At 42.6% G+C, this 23,650-nt stretch overlaps 1 protein-coding gene across 1 annotated transcript in view; it reads left to right on the forward strand.

Annotated features, from left to right (window-relative positions):
* The first annotated feature begins 2,518 nt into the window (after window positions 1-2,518).
* Window positions 2,519-23,650, forward strand: part of LOC135555750 (synaptic vesicle membrane protein VAT-1 homolog) — a 43,642-nt gene continuing 22,510 nt past the window's right edge. The window contains exons 1-2 of the mRNA XM_064988448.1: window positions 2,519-3,277; window positions 11,392-11,599. Coding sequence (XP_064844520.1) covers window positions 2,858-3,277; window positions 11,392-11,599 — 628 coding nt within the window. The 5' untranslated portion in view covers window positions 2,519-2,857. The remainder of the gene's footprint in view (window positions 3,278-11,391; window positions 11,600-23,650) is intronic.

Here is a 23,650-nt window from a genome sequence, read left to right on the forward strand (position 1 = left end):
TAGAAATGTTTGCAAATGTATTAAAAATAGAAAACGTCAATATTACATTTACTTACAGTTGAAGTCAAGTTTACATACACTTAGGTTGGAGGTTTCAACCACAACACAAATTTCTTTTTAACAAACTATAATTTTGGCTAGTCGGTAAGGACATCTACTTTGTACATGACACAAGTCATTTTTCCATTAATTGATTACAGTCAGATTATTTCACTTATAATTCACTGTATCACAATTCCGGTGTGTCAGAAGTTTACATACACTAAGTTGAATGTGGCTTTAAACAGCTTGGAAAATTCCAGAAAGTTATGTCATGGCTTTCGAAGCTCCTGATAGGCTGGCTAATTGACATCATTTGAGTCAATTTGAGGTGTACCTGTAGATGTATTTCAAGGCCTACCTTCAAACTCAGTGCATCTTTGCTTGACATCATGGGGAAATCAAAAGAAATCAGCCAAGGCCCCAGAAAAAAATGTGTAGACCTCCACATGTCTGGTTCATCCTTGGGAGCAATTTCTAAATGCCTGAAGGTACGACATTCATCTGTACAAACAATAGTACACAAGTATAAACACCATGGGGCTACGCAGCCTTCATACCGCTCAGGAAGGAGACGATTTCTGTCTCCTAGAGATGACCGTACTTTGGTGCGAAAAGTGCAAATCAATCCCAGAACAACAGCATAGGACCTTGTGAAAATGCTGGAGGAAACAGGCACAAAAGTATCTATTTCCACAGTAAAACGAGTCTTATATCGACATAACCTGAAAGGCCGTTCAGCAAGGAAGAAAACACTGCTCCAAAACCGCCATAAAAAAGCCAGACTATGGTTTGCAACTGCAGATGGGGACAAAGATTGTACTTTTTGGAGAAACGTCCTCTGGTCTGATGAAACAAAAATAGAACTGCTTGTCCATAAGGACCATCGTTATGTTTGGAGGAAAAAGGGGAAGGCTTGCAATGATGGCAGCGTCATGTTGTGGGGGTGTTTTGCTGCAGGAGGGACTGGTGCACTTCACAAAATAGATGGCATCATGAGGAGGGGAAATGATGCTTCAATATGTCCACAACATCTGAAGACATGAGTCAGGAAGTTAAAGCTTGGTCGCAAATGGGTCTTCCAAATGGACATTGACCCCAAGCATACTTCCAAAGTTGTGGCAAAATGGCTTAAGGACAACAAAGTCAAGGTATTGGAGTGGCCATCACAAAGCCCTGACCTCAATCCTATATAACATTTGTGGGCAGAACTGAAAAAGTGTCTGCGAGCTAGGAGGCCTAGAAACTTGACTCAGTTACTCAGAATCCCAGAGCTTGTGGAAGGCTACCCGAAACGTTTGACCCAAGTTAAACAATTGAAAGGCAATGCTACCAAATACTAATTGAGTGTATGTAAACTTCTGACCCACTGGGAATGTGATGAAAGAAATAAAAGCTGAAATAAATCATTCTCTCTACTATTATTTTGACATTTCACATTCTTAAAATAAAATTGTGATCCTAACTGACCTAAAACAGGGATTTTTTACTATGATTAAATGTCAGGAATTGTGAAAAACTTAGTTGAAATATTTGGCTAAGGTGAATGTAAACGTCCGACTTTAACTGTAAGTATTGATACCCTTTACTCAGTACTTTGTTGAAGCACCTTTGGCAATGATTACACCCTCTTCTTGAGTGTGACGCTACAAGCTTGGCACACCTGTATTTGGGGGGTTTCCCCCATTCTTCTCTGCATATCCTCTCGTGCTATGTCAGTTTGGATGGGGAGTGTTGCTACACAGCTATTTTCAGGTCTCTCCAGAGATGTTAGATTGGGTTCAAATCCGGACTTTGGCTGGACCACTCAAGGACATTCAGAGACTTGTCCCATGTTGGCTGTGTGCTTAGGGTTGTTGTGCTGTTAGAAGGTGAACCTTCACCGCAGTCTGAGGTCTTGAACCCTCTGGAGCAGGTTTTCATCAAGGATCTCTCTGTACTTTGCGCCGTTCATCTTTTTCTGATTGCTCAGTTTTGCCGGGCGGACAGAGTCTTGGTGGTTCTTGGGGACCTTCAATGCTGCAGAAATGTTTTTTTTTTTTTTTTTTATGTTTTCAAAAAAAAGTTTGAAATATCCAATAAATGTCGTTCCACTTCATGGTTGTGTCCCACTTGTTGATTCTTCACAAAAAAATACAGTTTTAGATCTTTATGTTTGAAGCCTGAAATGTGGCAAAAGGTCGCAAAGTTGAAGGGGGCCGAATACATTCGCAAGGCACTGTAGGTGTGACAGACAGACGCAAAGACAGACAGAGTGACAATAGATGAGAACAAGAACAAGAAGCACAGACAGTACAGTAAAGGTTGAGAAATGCTGTACTATAGTTAATTATGTTATTTTGCATTAGCATTATTGCGCAGGGTTGTGGGCTGGTGTGAAATGACAGTGCTGAATTTTTGTCCCAGCCCGCCCCTGGCTATGCCGAAACGTATATAGGCGGACACAGCCCGTTTGTCTATAAAATCCACTTGTCGTTCCTCCTCCTCAGTGACTCCGCTCTCCGGGTTTTCTAGCTTGCCTCCTTCTCGTCCCACTCACACACACTGTCAGAGCGCGGAGTTGACACCCTCTGGCCACTGTAACCGTTGCGAGGCAGCCTGCTCTTTCCTCAGCTGAAGCTCTCATTGACTCGGGTCTGTGTCCTCATGCAAGGCTGCTGAAGAAGCTCTGAGAATCAGGTTTTTTCTTCTCTCTTTGCTCCTGACTCACTCAGATCGGACTCATCAACGCTTCATTACAGCAAAGCTCCTAAAGACAAGAGGATAAAAGTGAACGTTTAATTTCAAGACTTGTCACTGTCTACTAATACTCTTCACAATGTCTGGCGATGATGCACCTGCTCAGCAGCAAAACGCCGAGGAAACAAAGCAAGATAATAAACCCAGCGAGGAGCCGAAAGCTGAGTCCAAGCCGGAGTCCCCACCAGTCAGTTCCACCGAGGCGGCAGCCACACCGGCGGCGACCGAGAAGGTCCCCGAGGAAGAGCAGTTCACCTACCGCTCTCTGGTCCTTTCCGGCTACGGGGGCTATGATAAGGTGAAACTGCAGGTGAAGAAGGGGAAGCCGGCACTCAAGGCCGGAGAAGTCATGGTGCGGGTCAAGGCATGCGGGCTGAACTTTGCCGACCTGCTGGCCCGGCAGGGTCTGTACGACCGGCTGCCGTCCCCACCTGTCACGCCAGGGATGGAGTGCTCCGGGGAGATCGAGGCTGTGGGAGAAGAGGTGACGGATAGAAAAGTAAGCGCGCCACATCCTCTCCGCTCTCTCCTCTCCATCTCTCTCGCTTCACCTGCTTCTGAAGCCTCTGTCTTAGAAATGATTTAGCTTACTCCTATGATTGCCTAGTAAACCTGATCATTTGACAATTTCCATGAACAATAATATGTTGGCGGCTACTTTGTTCCAAAGAAAGCACATTTGTTTAACTCATTTCTTGAGGCATTTGGGTTTATATCAGGATGCTGTTTGATTTAGGGCGTGTCAGTCTTTGCTATTGATTTGAATTGACAATTCCGTCTCACATGTGTTCATGTTAGTCATCTATTACCAGCTTCACCATCATCATCACCACATTCAACACTAAAAGCCCAGACCAATACATTTGAATATGAATGTAATCTGATTTCAGAATATGACTGTCTATTTGTCCAAAGTCTCAAAATGACCAGAGAGTTGGAACAATGACAGCCCACAAGAATAATGTAGCCTAATGTCGCAGCTAAATGCTTTGGAGGGTTATTGCTAGCCCAGCCACTGGTGCGTAAATGGAGAGCATAGCAGCAGAATACTCACTCAATCTTCTGAGTGGAAAGTTACAAGCCGAGGAGTGCATTTGTTTATGCTTCCAGCAAAGGACCCAATTGTTTAATTGGCAGTGAGTTCAATGAAGCCAGCGCCCCTCGTCTACCGACAATAAAACAAATGAGTTGCTTTGCGCACGGGAGATTGACAGCTCCAAATTGTGAGTCGCGCCATCGGCTAGACAGCTAACCTGCTGAAATGCGTGTAAGCACTCGGTTCTGTGGATTTGGAGAGATTACAATGCTATCTCTACGTTTAGGGGATAGAAAAGACGAGATAATTAAACATTTTTAAAAACATTCCGCATGTGGCACTTTGGAGCACCGTTTCGGGGATAGGAGGGAGGTGGTGGGGCGGGTGCGACTCCACGCAGTAGTGACACCGTTGCCTTTGTTACCGAGAGCGATAGTGGCTCACGCACTAAGCGAACGGAAAGGGCGAGGCGCAAGACCAGGAGAAGCCGAAGATTTAAATTATTACTCGCGATCTTTGTCAACAGACATGTCTTTGGGAAAGTCACAAATCACCAACCATTCAATCTTCTGATTTTTTATCGATTTGAAATTAATATTGCTATATTCTGCATACCACGCCCATTAAACAGCATCTATTTTTAGGGTATACACGGAGCATACCAAACATTAGGAACACCTTCCTAATATTGAGTTGCAACCCCCTTTGCCCTCAGCACAGCCTCAGTTCGTGGGGGCATAGACTCTGCAAGGTGTGGAAAGGGTTCCACAGGGATGCTGGTCCATGTTGACTCTAATGCTTTCCACAGTTATGTCAAGGTGGCTGGATGTACTTTGGGTGGTGGACCATTCTTGATACACACGGGAAACTTCTGAGCATGAAAAACCCAGGAGAGTTGCAGTTCTTGACACAAACAAGTGCGCCTGGCACTTACTACCATACCCAATTCATAGGCACTTAAATCTTTATCTTGCCCTTTCACCCTCTGAATGGCACACATACCCAATTCATGTCTCAATTGTCTCAAGGCTTAAAAACCCTTCTTCAACCTGACTCCTCCCTTTCATCTACACTGACTGAAGTGGATTTAACAGGTGACATCAATAAGGGATCTTAGCTTTCACATGGATTCACCTGGTCAGTCTGTGTCTTGGGTAAAGCAGGTGTTCTTAATGTTTTGTACACTCAGTGTATTTCCGTACTATGAATATTTTGAAAGGACTGTATTATTTTGCTTATCTGCTTATCTATCCTATGTCTTCACATAATTCCATTGTCATATAATCAGCATTACTTGTAGGATACTAACATTGCCTATGCATTGATCATTCCAGGCTACCTCTCCTTGTTTGAATAGTGTGATGAGTCATGTTTTACTGCCAGTTATATTACTGACGGCATGGCAACACCAACCACATCCTTTCAATGGAGCTAATAGCAACATATTGTGCATAACGACCCTTTAAATCTGTTCATTTTATAACAATATGACAATTTAGGCATATAGTAGCCTAGAGATATTGTTGCTATATTATTTGAACCTGAGACCGAACACCATCACAGATCAAACTCTATGACAAAACCACAATGTTCACTAAGCACAAAGAATTGATGTATATTCATTGCTATTTTTAAAACACCAATCATATGTTCTGATTTTATAACCCTGCTGTAAACCTTTATTGCTCTTAAACAATTGATTAACCTAAAATTACAAAACCCATTGACATGAAGACAAATTGACCCAGGTCTAGACTAATTAAAATAAGAACACTCTGCATTTGTTGCATTTGAACCATGTCAGCAAGAGCCATTAAAGCACGAAAGAGAAGGTGCCAGATCAGTCCAACCCTATTCTTTATATAATGCCCAGAAGCCCTGGTCAAAAGTAGTGCACTATATAGAGATTAGGGTGTATTTTGGGAAGTACACTAATAAGATCAGTGCACCTCTGTCTCAGTAGGGAGTGGTTGTGTCCCTGAAATCCACTGGACCTGAACATCCGTAGGGATAAGATGAGCATATAGAAGCGTCTATATACCAGAGTTATTGGCTCTGTGTCGGTCTTTGACAGCACAATGGTCTTAGACATCATAATATATGATATGACCCATGTCCTGTTATATACTTCCCAGGCCTCACTGCACTTTGTTATTCATGCAGATTGGATTAGAAGGTCACACACACACACACACACACACACACACACACACACACACACACACACACACACACACACACACACACACACACACACACACACACACACACACACACACACACACACACACACACACACACACACACACACACACACACACACACACACACACACACACACACACACACACACTGCAGTCCCCATACACTCTGCAGTCCCCATACTACCCCTACCTTCCCCCAACTCCAACTCCCTAAATTAAGAGCCAATCTTCCTAATGGATAGAGATCTCTGTGTTTTGGCAGGAGGGAGCTCACAGAGAATGTGCTGACCTTAGTTGCAGTCACTGTTTTTGGGAGGCTTCTGTTCTCTCTCTCTCTCTCTCTCTCTCTCTCTCTCACACACACACACACAAACATAGACTCACAGACAAATGCATACATACACACACGCTGTCACTGAGTCTGCAGTGACACAGTGACTAGAAGTAGGTTACAGCTTTTCTCAATTGCTAAAACACTAAAACCCATTGGCTGAACAAAGTTCTCAGTTGCCTGGACTCATTTAGCTAATTATGCAGTCTGTTGTCAATACCTTAAACCATTTCACATGGTAAAACACAGTCTGTTGTCAATACCTTAAACCATTTCACATGGTAAAACACAGTCTGTTGTCAATACCTTAAACCATTTCACATGGTAAAACACAGTCTGTTGTCAATATCTTAAACCATTTCACATGGTAAAACACCATTTGCAGATCTCACTTAGACTTTTCAGCAAAACTCTAAACACATTCTCATTCGCAAAACACATTCTGCACTCTAATGCACATGTCATCCATACTGGTAAACACAAGTGGCAACAATCAAATACAAATAGATAACATATGTCATTGATTGAACTCAACCACTCAAAATTGATTTAACCTGTTTCAAATGATGCGACACAACCAACATAAGCCAGTTCAGAGAGAAAACAGGTTGTTGAAGGTGGGAAGGAGAAAGTCTGAGAATGGATACTGTAGTACAGTGCATTGTAGGCTGTATACTGTACAATGGATTCATTATATGGCCATGAACATTGTGCTTTCCATTTATTAACAGTACTGACTGCTCAATAGATTTTGACTGGTTGCAGGTTCATATCAACAAAGAACAAGAATTGCAGTATCACAGAGACAAAGGACAAGATTGTGAGATGCAGGGTACAGTACTGTAAAAATAGGGGTACAAGGAGGAGGAAGAACAAAACACAAAATTGCAAAGAGCAAAGCAGAGTAATTTCTGATCAATTTTGAGCTACTATGATAGAACATGTTTTCTTTCATCAAAGGACAATGACGGAAAAATATGAATATTTTTTTTAATTAAAAATGTACTTCTCCCTGAGAATTGTATGTTTTGGAACAATGTGTTTTCTATTTTTCGGTGTATTGTTTACTGACTGCTTGAGAGTGTATATCATTTTGGTAAACTTTGTTTATGATTTGAGAGCAGTGTTGGATTTTGAACACAGGTAAAAACTGTTTTGAGGCGAATGTTTCATTTTGCAGGAGGAGTCAGAGGTTACGTAAATAGTGCTTGAAGATGAGGTTTTGTGTTGAACGTTTTCAGGAAATGGAGGTTTCAGAAATTGTGTTTTAGCAGAAAAACTGAAAAACTGTAATACAACAGTGACATCACCCCGAATAACCGCACGAGCAGCGCGGGGAAAGAGCGAGTAAGTGACAAAAAGAGGGAAATATCCCAAATTACACTCTATTACTCATGACTGACAATCCTCGATCAGCACTTTTTTTCACTAAACCCTTTCCTTTTTTGAGAGTATAAGCTTTAGCTGAGCTCTGGTAGGACCTGACCCATATGTTCTCAATTATCTCCCTCCGGCCCACATTGTCAGTCTGGTATTTCCTCCGTCCCTCCTACCTCGCTCCGTTCCGTCCCTCTTGTCCTCCTTTTCGCTACAGATGGGAAGCACACTCGTAGCTTGCGTTTTGCACAGTCTGTCTTGATAGTCGGCCTTAAACAACAAAAGGGAGGAGAGAATCAGACGCCTGGAAACTTGGAGACAAACAGACGTCGTATTTCTGAGTTGTCGTTCTTGGTCCCTCTCGGTTTTTTGAGAGTGTGTGCTTTCGTCATTGTTATAATTAAGCAATAAGGCCCAAGCAGGTGTGGTATATGGCCAATATACCACGGCTAAGGGCTGTTCTTATGCACGATGCAACGCGGAGTGCCTGAATACAGTCCTTAGCCGTGGTATATAGGCCATATACCACAAACCCCGACGTGCCTTATTGCTATTAGAAACTGGTTACCAGCGTAGTTAGAGCAGTATAAATAAATGTTTTGTCATACCTGTGGTACACGGTCTGATATACCATGGCTGTCAGCCATTCTGCATTCAGAGCTCAAACCATCCAGTTTATAACAACTATTATAACCTGGGTGGTTCGAGCCCTGAATGTTGAGCAAAACCATGGGTCTGACAAAACATGTGTTTTTCTGCTCTAGTTGCATTGGTAACCAGTTTCTAACAGCAATAAGACATCTCGGGGGTTTGTAGTATATGGCCAATATACCACGGCTAAGGGCTGTGTCCAGGCACTCCGCGCTGCGTTGTGCTTAAGAACAGCTCTTAGCCATGGTATATTGGCCATTTACCACACTCTCTCGGGCCTTATTGCCTAATTATAACACTGCCGAAAGCACACACACTCAAAAAAACTCAACAGAACCGAGAGGGACCAAGAAAGACAACTCAGAAATACGACGTCTGTATGTCTCCAACTTTGTTACCGTAAACAGTTCTAGCCCATCAGTAACAAGACTTGCTGTCGCGGTACCGTTGTCATGGTAACGGCTGCAGTGGTAGAAAGAGCAGGTAGAAAGCACAGATTATAGGTCAAACTCAAGGTAGGTTCCATCCGTGAACAGGGCGGGGCCGTGATCCTGACACATATAATGCTCCATGGATGACCCTCTCAGTCTCACACGGTTCACACATCAGCAGACTGAAGGGTTTATCAGAGTCCAAAACGTGTCGGCGTACGCACAGTGGTTGTTCTAGAATATTGGACCGTTGACCTTTCAGACTCTGGAAGTTCCAACACAGCTCAAGCAATTTCTCCAACTGTCAACACATTCAAATGAATAGAGGAAGCGTGCCGGAGACGCGTTCGCTGGGAATTATGGGGAAGTGTGCATTTAGCCTCTGTGTGTCAACCGTGGATGGTGTTCTCAGAGCCGTGTAGCTATGTCACAATGGGACCTCTATGATTTACGCTTAACAATGTTCGACGACAACACTGCTGACACAACACAGTAGGATGAATACATTGTCCTTTGTCCTTTAGTATAACCTAGGCTCCATGAGAAAATTAAGGATCCATACGGAGTTCATAGCTACTCCTCCAGTTGAGACTAGAATCCATGATCTAACCAATTGGGGGCAAAAGTTGATGAGCTTGTCAAACCACATAACCTCTGACTTGTAGCCCACATACCCCCAAACCTGAATCACTAGTTGATAAAGACCAGTGGTATACAGCAGCTGACTACAAGGCTCTTTGAGAAGCTCCCCCTCATACACTGTGTGGTGACTTCATTGGAGGCTGGAGAGTCAGGAGGGTGGGGGGCATAAGAGAATTAGGAGGGGGGTCACACAGTAACAAGTGCTGTGATAGACAAGTCACAATGAGGACTTTGGCCAAGAGTGTGTGTGTGTGTGTGTGTGTGTGTGTGTGTGTGTGTGTGTGTGTGTGTGTGTGTGTGTGTGTGTGTGTGTGTGTGTGTGTGTGTGTGTGTGTGTGTGTGTGTGTGTGTGTGTGTGTGTGTGTGTGTGTGTGTGCGTGTGTTTGTGTGATGGTGACTCACATGCCTCACATGGGCACACAATACTTGCCGATGTAGTTGAATGTGAGGGTTGAGTCATCAGCGTGTTTCGTGCTGGGCTCCAACGCCTCCGCCTATTGATCCTACCTGCCATACTGGAGCTCCAATTAACAAACTAAGGGCAATGAGTTTCACCACAGACACAGGGAGATGGAGAGAAGGACAGGCAGAGTGAAAGAAAGAGAGAGTGAAAGATGAAGACTGATAGAAAAGGAGTGAAAGAGAGAAAGAGGAAGGACTCAAAACGCATCAGCTTGAGACGGGGATATAAAGAGAGGGAGAGTGAATGAGAGGGAAGAGGGAGATCTCTCTAATTGGAGTGGATAGACAGACAGCGAGGCGCATCGCTCCCTCCAGACCATTAGAGAGGCCCGGGCGGGCGGGAGGATGGTGGGGAGGCTGGGGCGGGAGGAGTGGGTTTGTTCCCAGGAGGAGAGAGCTTGTCTTGTGCTCAACCATGGAGAAGAATCTGGCAGGGCCGCTGATGAGTGGAGAGTGGCCAGGGGAGAAGATGGGACCCATTGTCCTGTCTCACTGATGAGGATGAGGGGAAACGGGCAACTCCTCGCACAGGGCCCATGGAGGGAAGTGGAGAGAAAGGGTGACGGGAGGAGGGAGGGAGATTTAAAAAAAGCCGGGGTAAAGGAGATACTGTACAAGACAGAGTGAGACAGAGAGAGAGACAATCAGAAGAGATACTGAAGGAGTAAGAGGGAGAGACAGCGCGGAAAAGTGACAGGTTGAGGGAAAGGGAGAGGAGTAGAACGAGGGAAGGAAGGAGTCAGATGGATGTAGAGGTGGGGTGGAGGAGGAAGAAAACAGGAAGAATGTTAGAATGCAGTGGTGGGCTCTGTTTCCTGTGTCCATGGTGTTTCCCTCCCCGATTGGCCAGTCCCTCGGCAGGGGGGGATGTTTACAATGGGGCTCTTCCTCCTGGACAGACAGGAGAGGGTCGGAGGTTCCTGCTGCTCTGATAAAGCCCGAATGGGGACACGGCACACAAAATGACAAGCAAGGGAGAGGAGGGGGGTTGGGGTGATAAGGAGGGAGGTGATAATTGTCAGAGAGAGAGGAGTAGCAGTGGGGGCTAATGCCACATCATGTTATGATGTTGACTGTTGTCACAGTGTGTGGTCCTATATAACAAACAACTAATGACAAAATAACTAACCTGACCTCCACAGTATTTGCATTGTGAACCTTAGATTTGTAAAATTCCCCCCAACACCAAACCACAAAACAGCTGATCCCTTGCTTTCCATAAACATAGCCACTTGTAACTTGTGAACTAAATGACATGTCTACAGTAGATATACACTAGTTAGGGTTGCAAAATCCCACTAACTTTACCCACATTCCCAGGTTTTCTCCAAATCCTGTTTGGATCCAGGATATCCTGCCTATTCCCTCCTGATTCTGTGAATCTTCCAAACAGGATTCTTGGAAACCCTAGGAATTGTCAGAAATGTACTGGGATTTTGCAACCTTATAGTAAGCCATGACTCTTTCCCGTCCATGCAGGTGGGTGACAAGGTGCTGGTGCTGAACCGCTGTGGGCTGTGGCAGGAGGTGGCTGTGGTGCCCGCTACCCACACATTCCTCATCCCAGAGGGAATGACTTTTGAGGAAGCCGCCGCCCTCCCCGTCAACTACATCACCGCCTATATGATGCTGTTTGACTTTGGCAACCTGAGGCCCAACCAGAGCATCCTCATTCACTCTGCTGCAGGTAGGAACCAATCACCATAAACACTGTGTAAGTAGGAACCAATCGCCATCACTAGTAGAGGGAGATAACATAGAACAAGACACACATCCCATAAAATTAAATCATGAGTGACCCATAGAATTAGAGTAAGTACTATTGTAATTGTAATCCAGTGACACACTTATTTCTTATTATAAACTGGGTGGTTTGAGCCCTGAATTCTGATTGGCTGAAAGGCATGGTATATCAGACCGTATACCACAGGTATGACAACATTTTTAGTTTTACTGCTCTAATTACATTGGTAACTAGTTTATAATAGCAATAAGACTTCTCGGGGGTTTGCGATATATGGCCAATATACCACGGTTAAGGGCTGTGTCCAGGAACTCCGTGTTGTGTCGCCCTTAGCCGTGGTATATTGGCCATATACCACACCTCCTCTGGCCTTATTGCATACGTTTACACCTGCAGGCCAGCAGGGGGGTCTCTGTCATTCAAAGGAACAATATGAATACATATATGAATACATTCCTGAATACAATATGAATACATGCTTTGGGAAAACACAGTGATAAGTCTTGAATGGTAGTGCTAAACCCATAGTCCAGTCCAGGTCAAGAATGTTGTGTACTATGAACCCAAGGAAATGCATCAATCTGTATTGTTCCATAGCTCCTGTCTATGATTGTGTATTATAACTATGTGAATTACGAGAAGGAGTGATATTGTAGATACTATGTAAGAGTATTGCAAATACCACTTAAGATCCAACCCTGTGTGTGTCAGTACTGAGTAGAGCAGAGAAGTGGTGAGAGTTGGGGTTGGAGGAGCACCTGTCACCTGGCTTTGGGGGTCAGAGTGCACTGTATGGGTGGAGGAATGGGGGAGTGAGGGGGCGTAAGCACCTGGGTATGGGTGTGTTGAGGTTTTGAGTGTTTTTGAGCGTAAGAGAGTGAGTGTCTCCGTTGTGTGTCAAGGACAAGGCCAGCTGGTCAAAATGGAAGACAGTTACTTTTTATTCTTCCTGTGCATACAGTACATGCATGTGTGCAGCGTGCATCTGTTATGTGTCAACACATTAAAATCACGTCATCATTTCCTCAATCAAAGTTTGTACCGACAGATGTAGCCTATTGAATGTCATTGTAGAATAGGCCTATGTATAAAATGCATCCTCCAATTGCAACTTCTGCCTACTGGTATGCCCACATAATGTTCTATTTATAATACCCTCAAACACCAAGATGGGCATACCTAATTTCAAAATAGGCCATCATCACTGTCAATCGTGAATGATAATTCTTCACGTTTTACCGGTGAAACGTCCAAACTGCATCTGCGTCTGTGTCAGTAAAATGCAAATGAATCATTATGTGATCTTGTGAGACATTGATTCAGCTTTTATCCAAGCATCATTGTGAGAAGTGCTAATATCTTATTTGTAATAATAACAAGTGACGACCAGGACTATTAGGCGTAGGTAATATGGACAGCCCTTCCGGGTGCTAAAAGGACAGCGCCAGAATCGCGTAATGATGTTAAAGAAGTTGAACCAACTTGTGTTGCTGAAGGACAGTTCTGTCATTCGGCCAGTTCAGGTACAGACAACAATAATTTGCAGTATAACCTAATAAGCCTATGACTATGTGGGATAGCTATTTGTAGGCAAGAGCCTAATCTAAATATAAATACATATAGCACTGTTTGTGAGGAGAGCTTTTGTCGCGAGTAGGCATTTCATGATATTGTGTAGCTAACACTATGCTGTATCATAAATCAATGTTGATTTGATTAGCTTGAACACATGGTTACAATATACTAGAGGTTGACCGATTAATCGGAATGGCCAATTAATTGGGGCCGATTTCAAGTTTTCATAACAATCGGAAATCGGTATATTTGGACGAGTTTTTTTGTTTTTTTTGTTTACACCTTTATTTAATTTTTATTTAACTAGGCAAGTCAGTTAAGAACACATTCTTATTTTCCACGATGGCCTAGGAACGGGGGGTTAACTGCCTCATTCAGGGGCAGAACGACAGACTTTCACCTTGTCAGCTCGGGGGATCCAATCTTGCAACCTTACAGTTAACTAGTCCAATGCAATAACGACCTGCCTCTCTCTCGTTGCACTCCACAAAGAGACTGCCTGTTACGCGAATGCAGTAAGACAAGGTAAGTTGCTAGCTAGCATTAAACTTATCTTATAAAAAACAATCAATCAATCAATCATAATCACTAGTTAACTACACATGGTTGATGATATTACTAGTTTATCTAGCGTGTCCTGCATTGCATATAATCTGACTGAGCATACAAGCATACAAGTATCTGACTGAGTGGTGGTAGGCAGCAGCAGGCTCGTACGCATTCATTCAAACAGCACTTTTGTGCGTTTTGCCAGCAGCTCTTCGTTGTGCGTCAAGCATTGCGCTGTTTATGACTTCAAGCCTATCAACTCCCGAGATAAGGCTGTGTAACTGATGTGAAATGGCTAGCTAGTTAGCGGGGTGCGCGCTAATAGCGTTTCAAACGTCACTTGCTCTGAGAATTGGAGTGGTTGTTCCCCTTGCTCTACATGGGTAACGCTGCCTCGAGGGTGGCTGTTGTCGATGTGTTCCTGGTTCGAGCCCAGGGAGGAGCGAGGAGAGGGACGGAAGCTATACTGTTACACTGGCAATACTAAAGTGCCTATAAGAACATCCAATAGTCAAAGGTTAATGAAATACAAATGGTATAGAGGGAAATAGTCCTATAATTCCTATAATAACTACAACTTAAAACTTCTTACCTGGGAATATTGAAGACTCATGTTAAAGGAACCACCAGCTTTCATATGTTCTCATGTTCTGAGCAAGGAACTGAAACGTTAGCTTTCTTACATGGCACATATTGCACTTTTACTTTCTTCTCCAACACTTCGTTTTTGCATTATTTAAACCAAATTGAATATGTTTCATTATTTATTTAAATTGATTTTATTGATGTATTATATTAAGTTAAAATAAGTGTTCATTCAGTATTGTTGTAATTGTCATTATTACAAATAAATAAAATTAATCGGCCAATTAATCGGTATCAGCTTTTTTTGGTCCTCCAATAATCGGTATCGGTATAGGCATTGAAAAATCCTAATCGGTCGACCTCTACAATATACCATATTACAGAATAAAAGAAAACAGAGAGGTGAACCATTCATAGAATTTATTACTACGTAGAAATGCAGGAAATTAAATTTAAAACAACCATAAAAATCAAGCTTTTGGTGTTGTGTATTCATGCATCTCAATAAACTATGACCTAAATGCATTATTACCTCCAACTTGGCCCAATTCACATTTATAATTGCCCACCCTGACATACCAAGCTAGAGCTGCGTCGGTCTCAACCAAAAGCCAATATAGTCTAAATATCCCAAGCAGGGCTACAACAACTTCCAGAGTGGGTCAGGCTCCTTGGGCTTTGCGGTGGCAACTCTGGTTTGGGTGTCCTGGGCGGAACGGTGTCACCGTAACCAAGTGGTCACATCATCTTGGGTTCCACTGCGCAAGAGGAGGTCCGTGGAGGTTTATGAACGTCATTGCAGACATACAGTAAATTTGGATCCTACATCTCGGTGTAACCCCCTGTCAAATTACGCTGAGCTGCCGGGATTGAGTTATATCTACTGTATGTTCAACGTTCTGATTGGCCAAAGTGCTATACATACAGTTGAAGTCAGAAGTTTACATACACTTGGGTTGGAGTCATTAAAACTCATTTTTCAACCACTCCACAAATGTCTTGTTAACAAACTATAGTTTTGGCAAGTCGGTTAGGACATCTACTTAGTGCATGACACAAGTAATTTTTCCAAAAATGTTTTACAGTCAGATTATTTCCCTTATAATTCAATGCATCACAATGCCAGTGAGTCAGAAGTTTACATACACTAAGTTGACTGTGCCTTTAAACAACTTGGAAAATTCCAGAAAACAATTTGATGGCTTTAGAAGCTTCTGATAGGCTAATTGACATCATTTGAGTCAATTTGATGTAAACCGGTGGATGTATTTCAAGGCCCACCTTCAAACTCAGTCCCTCTTTGCCTGACCATTGGAAAATAAAATAAAAATCAGCCAAGACCTCCACAAGTCTGGTTCATCCTTGGGAGCAATTTGCAAACGACTGAAGGTACCACATTCGTCTGTACGAACAATAGCACGCAAGTAGAAAGACGCAGCCGTCATACCGCTCAGGAAGCAAACTCGTTCTGTCTCCGAGAGATGACCGTGCTTTGGTGAGAAAAGTGCAAATCAATCCCAGAACACCAGCAAAGGACCTTGTGAAGATGCTGGAGGAAACAGGTTCAAAAGTATCTTTATCCACAGTAAAACGAGTCCTATATCGACATAACCTGAAAGGCCGCTCAGCAAGGAAGAAGTCACTGCTCCAAAACCGCCATAAAAAAGCCAGACTACGGTTTGCAACTGCACATGGGGACAAAGATGGGAATTTTTGGAGAAATGTCCTCTGGTCTGATGAAACAAAAATATAACTGTTTGGCCATAATGACCATTGTTATGTTTGGAGGAAAAAGGGGGAGACTTGCAAGTCAAAGAACACCATCCCAACCGTGAAGCATGGGGGTGCATCATGGGGGTGCATCATGTTGTGGGGGTGCTTTGCTGCAGGAGGGACTGGTGCACTTCACAAAATAGATGGCATCAGGAAAATTATGTGGATATATTGAAGCAACATCTGAAGAAATCAGGAAGTTAAAGCTTGATCGCAAATGAGTCTTCCAAATGGACAATGACCCCAAGCATAATTCCAAGTTGTGGCAAAATGGCTTAAGGACAACAAAGTCAAGGTATTGGAGTGGCCATCACAAAGCCCTGACCTCAATCCTATATAACATTTGTGGGCAGAACTGAAAAAGCGTGTGAGAACAAGGAGGCCTACAAAACTGACTCAGTTACACCAGCTCTGTCAGGAGGAATGGGCCAAAATTCACCCAACTTATTGTGGGAAGCTTGTGGAAGGCTACCCGTAACGTTTGACCCAAGTTGAACAATTTAAAGGGAATGCTACCAAATACTAATTGAGCGTATGTAAACTTCTGACCCACTTGGAATGTGATGAAAGAGATAAAAACTGAAAGAAATCATTCTCTCTACTATTATTCTGACATTTCAAATTCTTAAAATAAACGGGTGATCCAAACTTACCTAAGACATGGAATTTTTACTATGATTAAATGTCAGGAATTGTAAAAAGAAAAAAGAAAAAAAAAAGTTTAAATGTATTTGACTAAGGTGTATGCAAACCTCCGACTTCAACCGTATTTACAGTATTTGGTTTGTCATTCTATCGTTTTTAGTGGAATTCTTGTTGTAATTCAATTTAATTTATTTAGAATATATTGAAATATTTTTCCAATAAAAAGTTTTACCAGCTCTGTGTATTCTCAAATCTCTGATTCATGGGGGTTGGGTTAAATGCAGAAGACACATTTCGGTTGTATGCATTCAGTTGTGCAACTGACTAGGCATCCCTTTCCCTTTCCCGTGCTCCGGCAGCACTACAACCCTGTGTTAGGGACAGTATGTGGGTAGATATGGCTATGAGAAGCACAGATGATTTATCCTTCTGTGTATGTTAGGAACCACTTCACTCTACTCAGTGCAGGTGTGTGTGCCACTTGACATGGAACACAATCATTACGAGATGAAGTAAGAGATTCATGTACTACTGTAATATCCACAAGTGTGTTTCAGAGCTAGCAGAGGCTAATGAGTCAGGCTAATCACTCAGTTAAAAGTCACCGTGGAATTCACAGGTGTTTGCTTTCATTCCTATTATTTAGCTGATGTCATTCACCAACTTGGACCTTGGAAACTTGATGTAAAAGTGGAACTCAGTTCGCCTGGGGTTTTGTGCACTGTACGAGTGTATGGTTTCCATAGAAGGAGGGGGCGTACAACACTAAGTGTTCCCCTTGGTCTGGTAGAGTGTAGTGTAGTCCCGAATGGCACCCAAATCCCTATATAGTGCACTACCCTTTACCAGAACCTATATTGGGAATTGTACCCAGTTTCGGACACAGTCTACGCAGGTCTGGACCTCTGGTTTCTCATGGCTCCCACCTGTCTGTAAGGACACATGGATTACAACAAAGGATTTTACTGAATCCATAATAGAAACATTTGCCTAACAGCCTCTTTGCCTGAAGAAGAAGAAGAATTCTTACTCTTTCTTTCTTTTTTAAATCTCTCACCCACTCACCCACTCAGGGTCATTAAACAATCTATAGATGTATATTTTCTTCACTGTTTGTGAAGGCAATTTAGTTGCAAATGCAGTTATTGTGTTTGTAACCGTAGAGGCAGTACGTACTCTAGCTGCAGCAGCGGTGCTACTTTCATATGCATTTCATTTGAGTACACACATTTAGAACCCTATTCCCACAATGAGAGATGAAGGAGAGTCTGAGGAGCGGAGTGGGGAACGAGATCTACTTTTCAATTCACATTACATCCTTCCCTTCCCTTTTGTTGTGGTTGGCTATGCGACATTCTTGGTCCGCCGCTCAAATTTACCGTAAATATCACAGTAGCCACTAGCTAGTAAGCAAAAAGTATTCAACAATCCGAGCAATTTATCTTCTAAAACATATTACAATATTGAGTAATGCAACCAAAACATATTACACCCTTGAATAATGCAACAATCCACAAGCATGTGCAGACAATGAAAGGGTTTATTTTGTTGTCTGTATGTAACACAAGGGATATGAACAGGGTCTCCCACGTCTTAGACCAAAATTCTCTCTTTGACTGAGAGCACTCAGGGCAGACACTGGTTTGGAAGTTTGCAGGAGGGGCTTCCTCATTACGGGACCATGACCGACTCATGTCTGCTACGTTCACCCCCCTTTGACCTCCTCCCCTTTGAGAGACCGCCCCACGTTGGGCGCCATTGTAACACGAGGGATATAAACCTGGGGCCCGTATCCACAAAGCATCTCAGAAAATATCCTAGGAATCCTGATAAAACCGGTTTTAAGCCAAAAATAGCTCCCAGCTCAGAGTGTTTTAGGATGATGTTAACAAGACACTGCTCACAAGCTTATCTCAGCTGGTAATCACAACAGTTTGAGGAACCGCAAAGGAAAGATAGTAATGACACTCAATGACATTGTTGCAAATGATGAGGAATAACCTCTCGTTGTTAACTCTATAGCACACTTCAGACAGCCACGGTGAATGTGACTGTAAATCAAATGTTACAATGGGAAAACGTTTGATATAATTGAACCTGACACGATCACTTCTCTTAATTTTCACCTTATATTTTGGCATGCATAACCTTTTTTTAACCAATTCTAATGGTTGTTGAAAGCTGAATTTTGACAATATTACCGTTATATCAACGCACTTGTCACTCCCATTTAACAACTCGAAATCGCATTGGCACAGTCGGCCTCAAGTCACTTGCCGATAATGTTGCAAAGAATGTTGCATACAAATAACATAACATTATTCATGTTATGAAATAACATAATGTAGGTAATTAAATAATCGAAATAAAAACATTTATTTGTTTATTTATTAGCCTATTTGTTATAAGTGTTTAAGCATATGATGTGAAATAAGCCTCGTGAAATCATTGTCAACGACACAAGAGATGCTGTTGCATGGATATTTCGATTATTTATGGGTTGGTTATAAAGAATTATCAAAACATTATTTGAATAACTCCAAAACAATTGCATGTGTCACAGGAACCACTGACTCGCTACATTTTTCTATTATCGAAACAGCTGCTGGTAACTCTTAATGGGTTAGGACAGCTCATGAGGTGTGCTAAATATCTGTCGACTAGGTGTGACTCTTATGACTAAAGAGGCTTAATGCATAGCTTTTATTTTTACTCATAAGAATAGGAATCGCATGTCTCTTTTCTCAGCACTTACAACCACGGGTTTCCCACAGGATCAACCAACGTCTTCGACCATTAGACCAAGCCTGCAGTCCAAACACGTTCTTTTTTTTACCCCATCAGGCCTTGCGCTTTTCCTCAGGGGAATCCCCGTCGAAACAGGATGCAGTTTGATTGCCATCTTAAGTGGATGTCCAGTTCACTAACATTGCCCCCTAAGCCCTCGATTTAGCTTGAGTGAGCAAGTGGAGAACTTTGATCACTTGTGGGATTGATATGACCCACAGTTCAATGCAAACTGTGTTCATGTGTCAAACTGTGTCAAATTTCATCAACATGGCTACATTTTCGGCATGTGAGACAAAATGATGATGCTGGCTTGCAAAAAAATATATAGATGCCATTGATTTAAGCTTTGGCAAATGGGAATGATGTTCAAATTGGCTTAGTCTCGTAGTGAGGAGCCTATAAAATGTAGCTAGCTTCATAAATATATTTTGGGGAATTCAGAATGTATTGGAATAAATGACCAAACTATAAAACCAGCTAGCCAGCTATGGGTAACTGTAGCTCGCTACCTGACAGGAGTGCTAGCTAGCTATGTTAGCTTGCTAGGTACATTAATAGCTTTAGGTTGGTTGTTTTAAAACTCAACTTCAAGATTTCCACCAAGGACGTTGCCTCTCCGATCATCACTCTCCCTCACTTGGGCAAGGGACATTTAAGGTACACTCGGATGTGATGATGTAAAACGTCATTCAAGGGCTGAGGGTTTACAGTAGGGCCAGGGGCTGTCTATTTTGTGTTTGGACTGCAACCCAAGCGAAAATTCCCTCTTGGGCTGAGGGCAGACACTGGTTTTGAAGTTCAAAGGCGGGGCTACTTCATCACGTGACCATGAGCGACTCATGTCCGCGACATGTATACATTAAAGTGCTAACAATAGCTAACACAGCTAACTCAAGGAACATTAGCATATCAATAATGAATGTTTACCCCTCCCATACGAATATAGTAACGTTATCATACAGTGTCATTCATATTATAATATAGGCTACACAGTTAGCTAGGCAACATTAGCTAGCAAGCTAGCTAGCGAAACAAAATAATTTCTGCATTCTCACATAAACATGCTGTCTGTAGCTACTATATGCTGACGATTAGCTGAACCATAGCTAGATAGTGTAAGTCTTAGAGCTCCTAACTACCATATTAAAGGTACAGTGCCTTGCGAAAGTATTCGGCCCCCTTGAACTTTGCGACCTTATGCCACATTTCAGGCTTCAAACATAAAGATATAAAACTGTATTTTTGTTGTGAAGAATCAACAACAAGTGGGACACAATCATGAAGTGGAACGACATTTATTGGATATTTCAAACTTTTTTAACAAATCAAAAACTGAAAAATTGGGCGTGCAAAATTATTCAGCCCCTTTACTTTCAGTGCAGCAAACTCTCTCCAGAAGTTCAGTGAGGATCTCTGAATGATCCAATGTTGACCTAAATGACTAATGATGATAAATACAATCCACCTGTGTGTAATCAAGTCTCCGTATAAATGCACCTGCACTGTGATAGTCTCAGAGGTCCGTTAAAAGCGCAGAGAGCATCATGAAGAACAAGGAACACACCAGGCAGGTCCGAGATACTGTTGTGAAGAAGTTTAAAGCCGGATTTGGATACAAAAAGATTTCCCAAGCTTTAAACATCCCAAGGAGCACTGTGCAAGCGATAATATTGAAATGGAAGGAGTATCAGACCACTGCAAATCTACCAAGACCTGGCCGTCCCTCTAAACTTTCAGCTCATACAAGGAGAAGACTGATCAGAGATGCAGCCAAGAGGCCCATGATCACTCTGGATGAACTGCAGAGATCTACAGCTGAGGTGGGAGACTCTGTCCATAGGACAACAATCAGTCGTATATTGCACAAATCTGGCCTTTATGGAAGAGTGGCAAGAAGAAAGCCATTTCTTAAAGATATCCATAAAAAGTGTTGTTTAAAGTTTGCCACAAGCCACCTGGGAGACACACCAAACATGTGGAAGAAGGTGCTCTGGTCAGATGAAACCAAAATTGAACTTTTTGGCAATAATGCAAAACGCTATGTTTGGCGTAAAAGCAACACAGCTCATAACCCTGAACACACCATCCCCACTGTCAAACATGGTGGTGGCAGCATCATGGTTTGGGCCTGCTTTTCTTCAGCAGGGACAGGGAAGATGGTTAAAATTGATGGGAAGATGGATGGAGCCAAATACAGGACCATTCTGGAAGAAAACCTGATGGAGTCTGCAAAAGACCTGAGACTGGGACGGAGATTTGTCTTCCAACAAGACAATGATCCAAAACATAAAGCAAAATCTACAATGGAATGGTTCAAAAATAAACATATCCAGGTGTTAGAATGGCCAAGTCAAAGTCCAGACCTGAATCCAATCGAGAATCTGTGGAAAGAACTGAAAACTGCTGTTCACAAATGCTCTCCATCCAACCTCACTGAGCTCGAGCTGTTTTGCAAGGAGGAATGGGAAAAAATTTCAGTCTCTCGATGTGCAAAACTGATAGAGACATACCCCAAGCGACTTACAGCTGTAATCGCAGCAAAAGGTGGCGCAACAAAGTATTAACTTAAGGGGGCTGAATAATTTTGCATGCCCAATTTGTCAGTTTTTGATTTGTTAAAAAAGTTTGAAATATCCAATAAATGTCGTTCCACTTCATGATTGTGTCCCACTTGTTGTTGATTCTTCACAAAAAAATACAGTTTTATATCTTTATGTTTGAAGCCTGAAATGTGGAAAAAGGTTGCAAAGTTCAAGGGGGCCGAATACTTTCGCAAGGCACTGTACCTTAGAACAAACCAGGCTTCATTTGATCAATATCATGGAAGTCATTATATGAGGTAAAAGCAAATTGCGACTGAAAACGTTGATCATTTCCTAGGGAATAGCTTCTTGCCTGGACCTCAGTGCAGTCAAGCAACAACAACAAAAATACACTGTTGAGATATAAAGCTTTGGCGACAACAGGCTGCTACTACAATTTTAGGTACAAATTCAATAAAACAATTAAAAGAAAATAAGGAAAATGTCTGGACACTTCAGCTGTTTCAAAAACATTGGTATGCTATTAAAATGTTTACTGTAAGAGTGTTGGCTTAACGAGACAATTCTGTTTACACTGCCCTTCTTAGAGGGGGCAACTGTCAGGCAAGTGTCGTGCTCTACCTCCGGTCGAGACGTGACAAGTTCGCAAGTTTACATTGCAGCATATATGTAGCCGGGGGTATTTTTTCCAAACCTCTAGTAAGTGTGAAGACCTTCTTAGTCCACATCCACCCTTGTTTAGTCCCTAACTAACACCTCTGGTTGGTTGGGTCATGTGGCCTCCTCCCCCTCACATGGCGGTGGACGGTGTTGGGCAATGCTGCAGCCTAAGAGTCTGTCAGAGCACGTCTCTGTTTTTAAACTCTAGATTAGTGTCAGACATCAAACATTGTGTGTGTGTGTGTGTGTGTGTGTGTGTGTGTGTGTGTGTGTGTGTGTGTGTGTGTGTGTGTGTGTGTGTGTGTGTGTGTGTGTGTGTGTGTGTGTGTGTGTGTGTGTGTGTGTGTGTGCGTGCGTGCGTGCGTGCGTGCGTGCGTGTGTGTGTGTGTGTGTGTGTGTGCACAACCACAACCACAGTAATGGTACGTGCGGGTTTTTGTATTAGTGTGGTTGTGTGTCAGTGGTTGCCTGTCCTGCTCTTGCACCGGTGAGATTAAAAACACAACCAGCTATTTGAATCATATCTCTAACCTACAGTTTTACACATATGTACAGAACTTCAGTGTGTCCGGATGCATGTCTTTAATAGTGAACACAGACCGCTTTTTAATAAGATTCAGTGACTCTGTTTTTGCAGCTTTAGTATATTAAAGCAGTGGATGGTACTGCATGAGGACACAAGGAGCCATTTCTCATATCCAATCTCAGGGCATGTCCAGACAGATATGATTTAATTGTCTGTCATTTTTACTGGCAGTAAATCAATATATAGATCAACAGCCAGCTTCTTATCGTGTTGACCATAGAGTCATTGTTTGTTGAGCAATCTTCTGCTTCGGCTGTCATCAGTCTCTTCATCAATGTTACTCGGTTT

Source organism: Oncorhynchus masou, chromosome 15 (genome assembly GCF_036934945.1).
Source record: "Oncorhynchus masou masou isolate Uvic2021 chromosome 15, UVic_Omas_1.1, whole genome shotgun sequence".
Taxonomy (NCBI): Eukaryota; Metazoa; Chordata; class Actinopteri; order Salmoniformes; family Salmonidae; genus Oncorhynchus; species Oncorhynchus masou.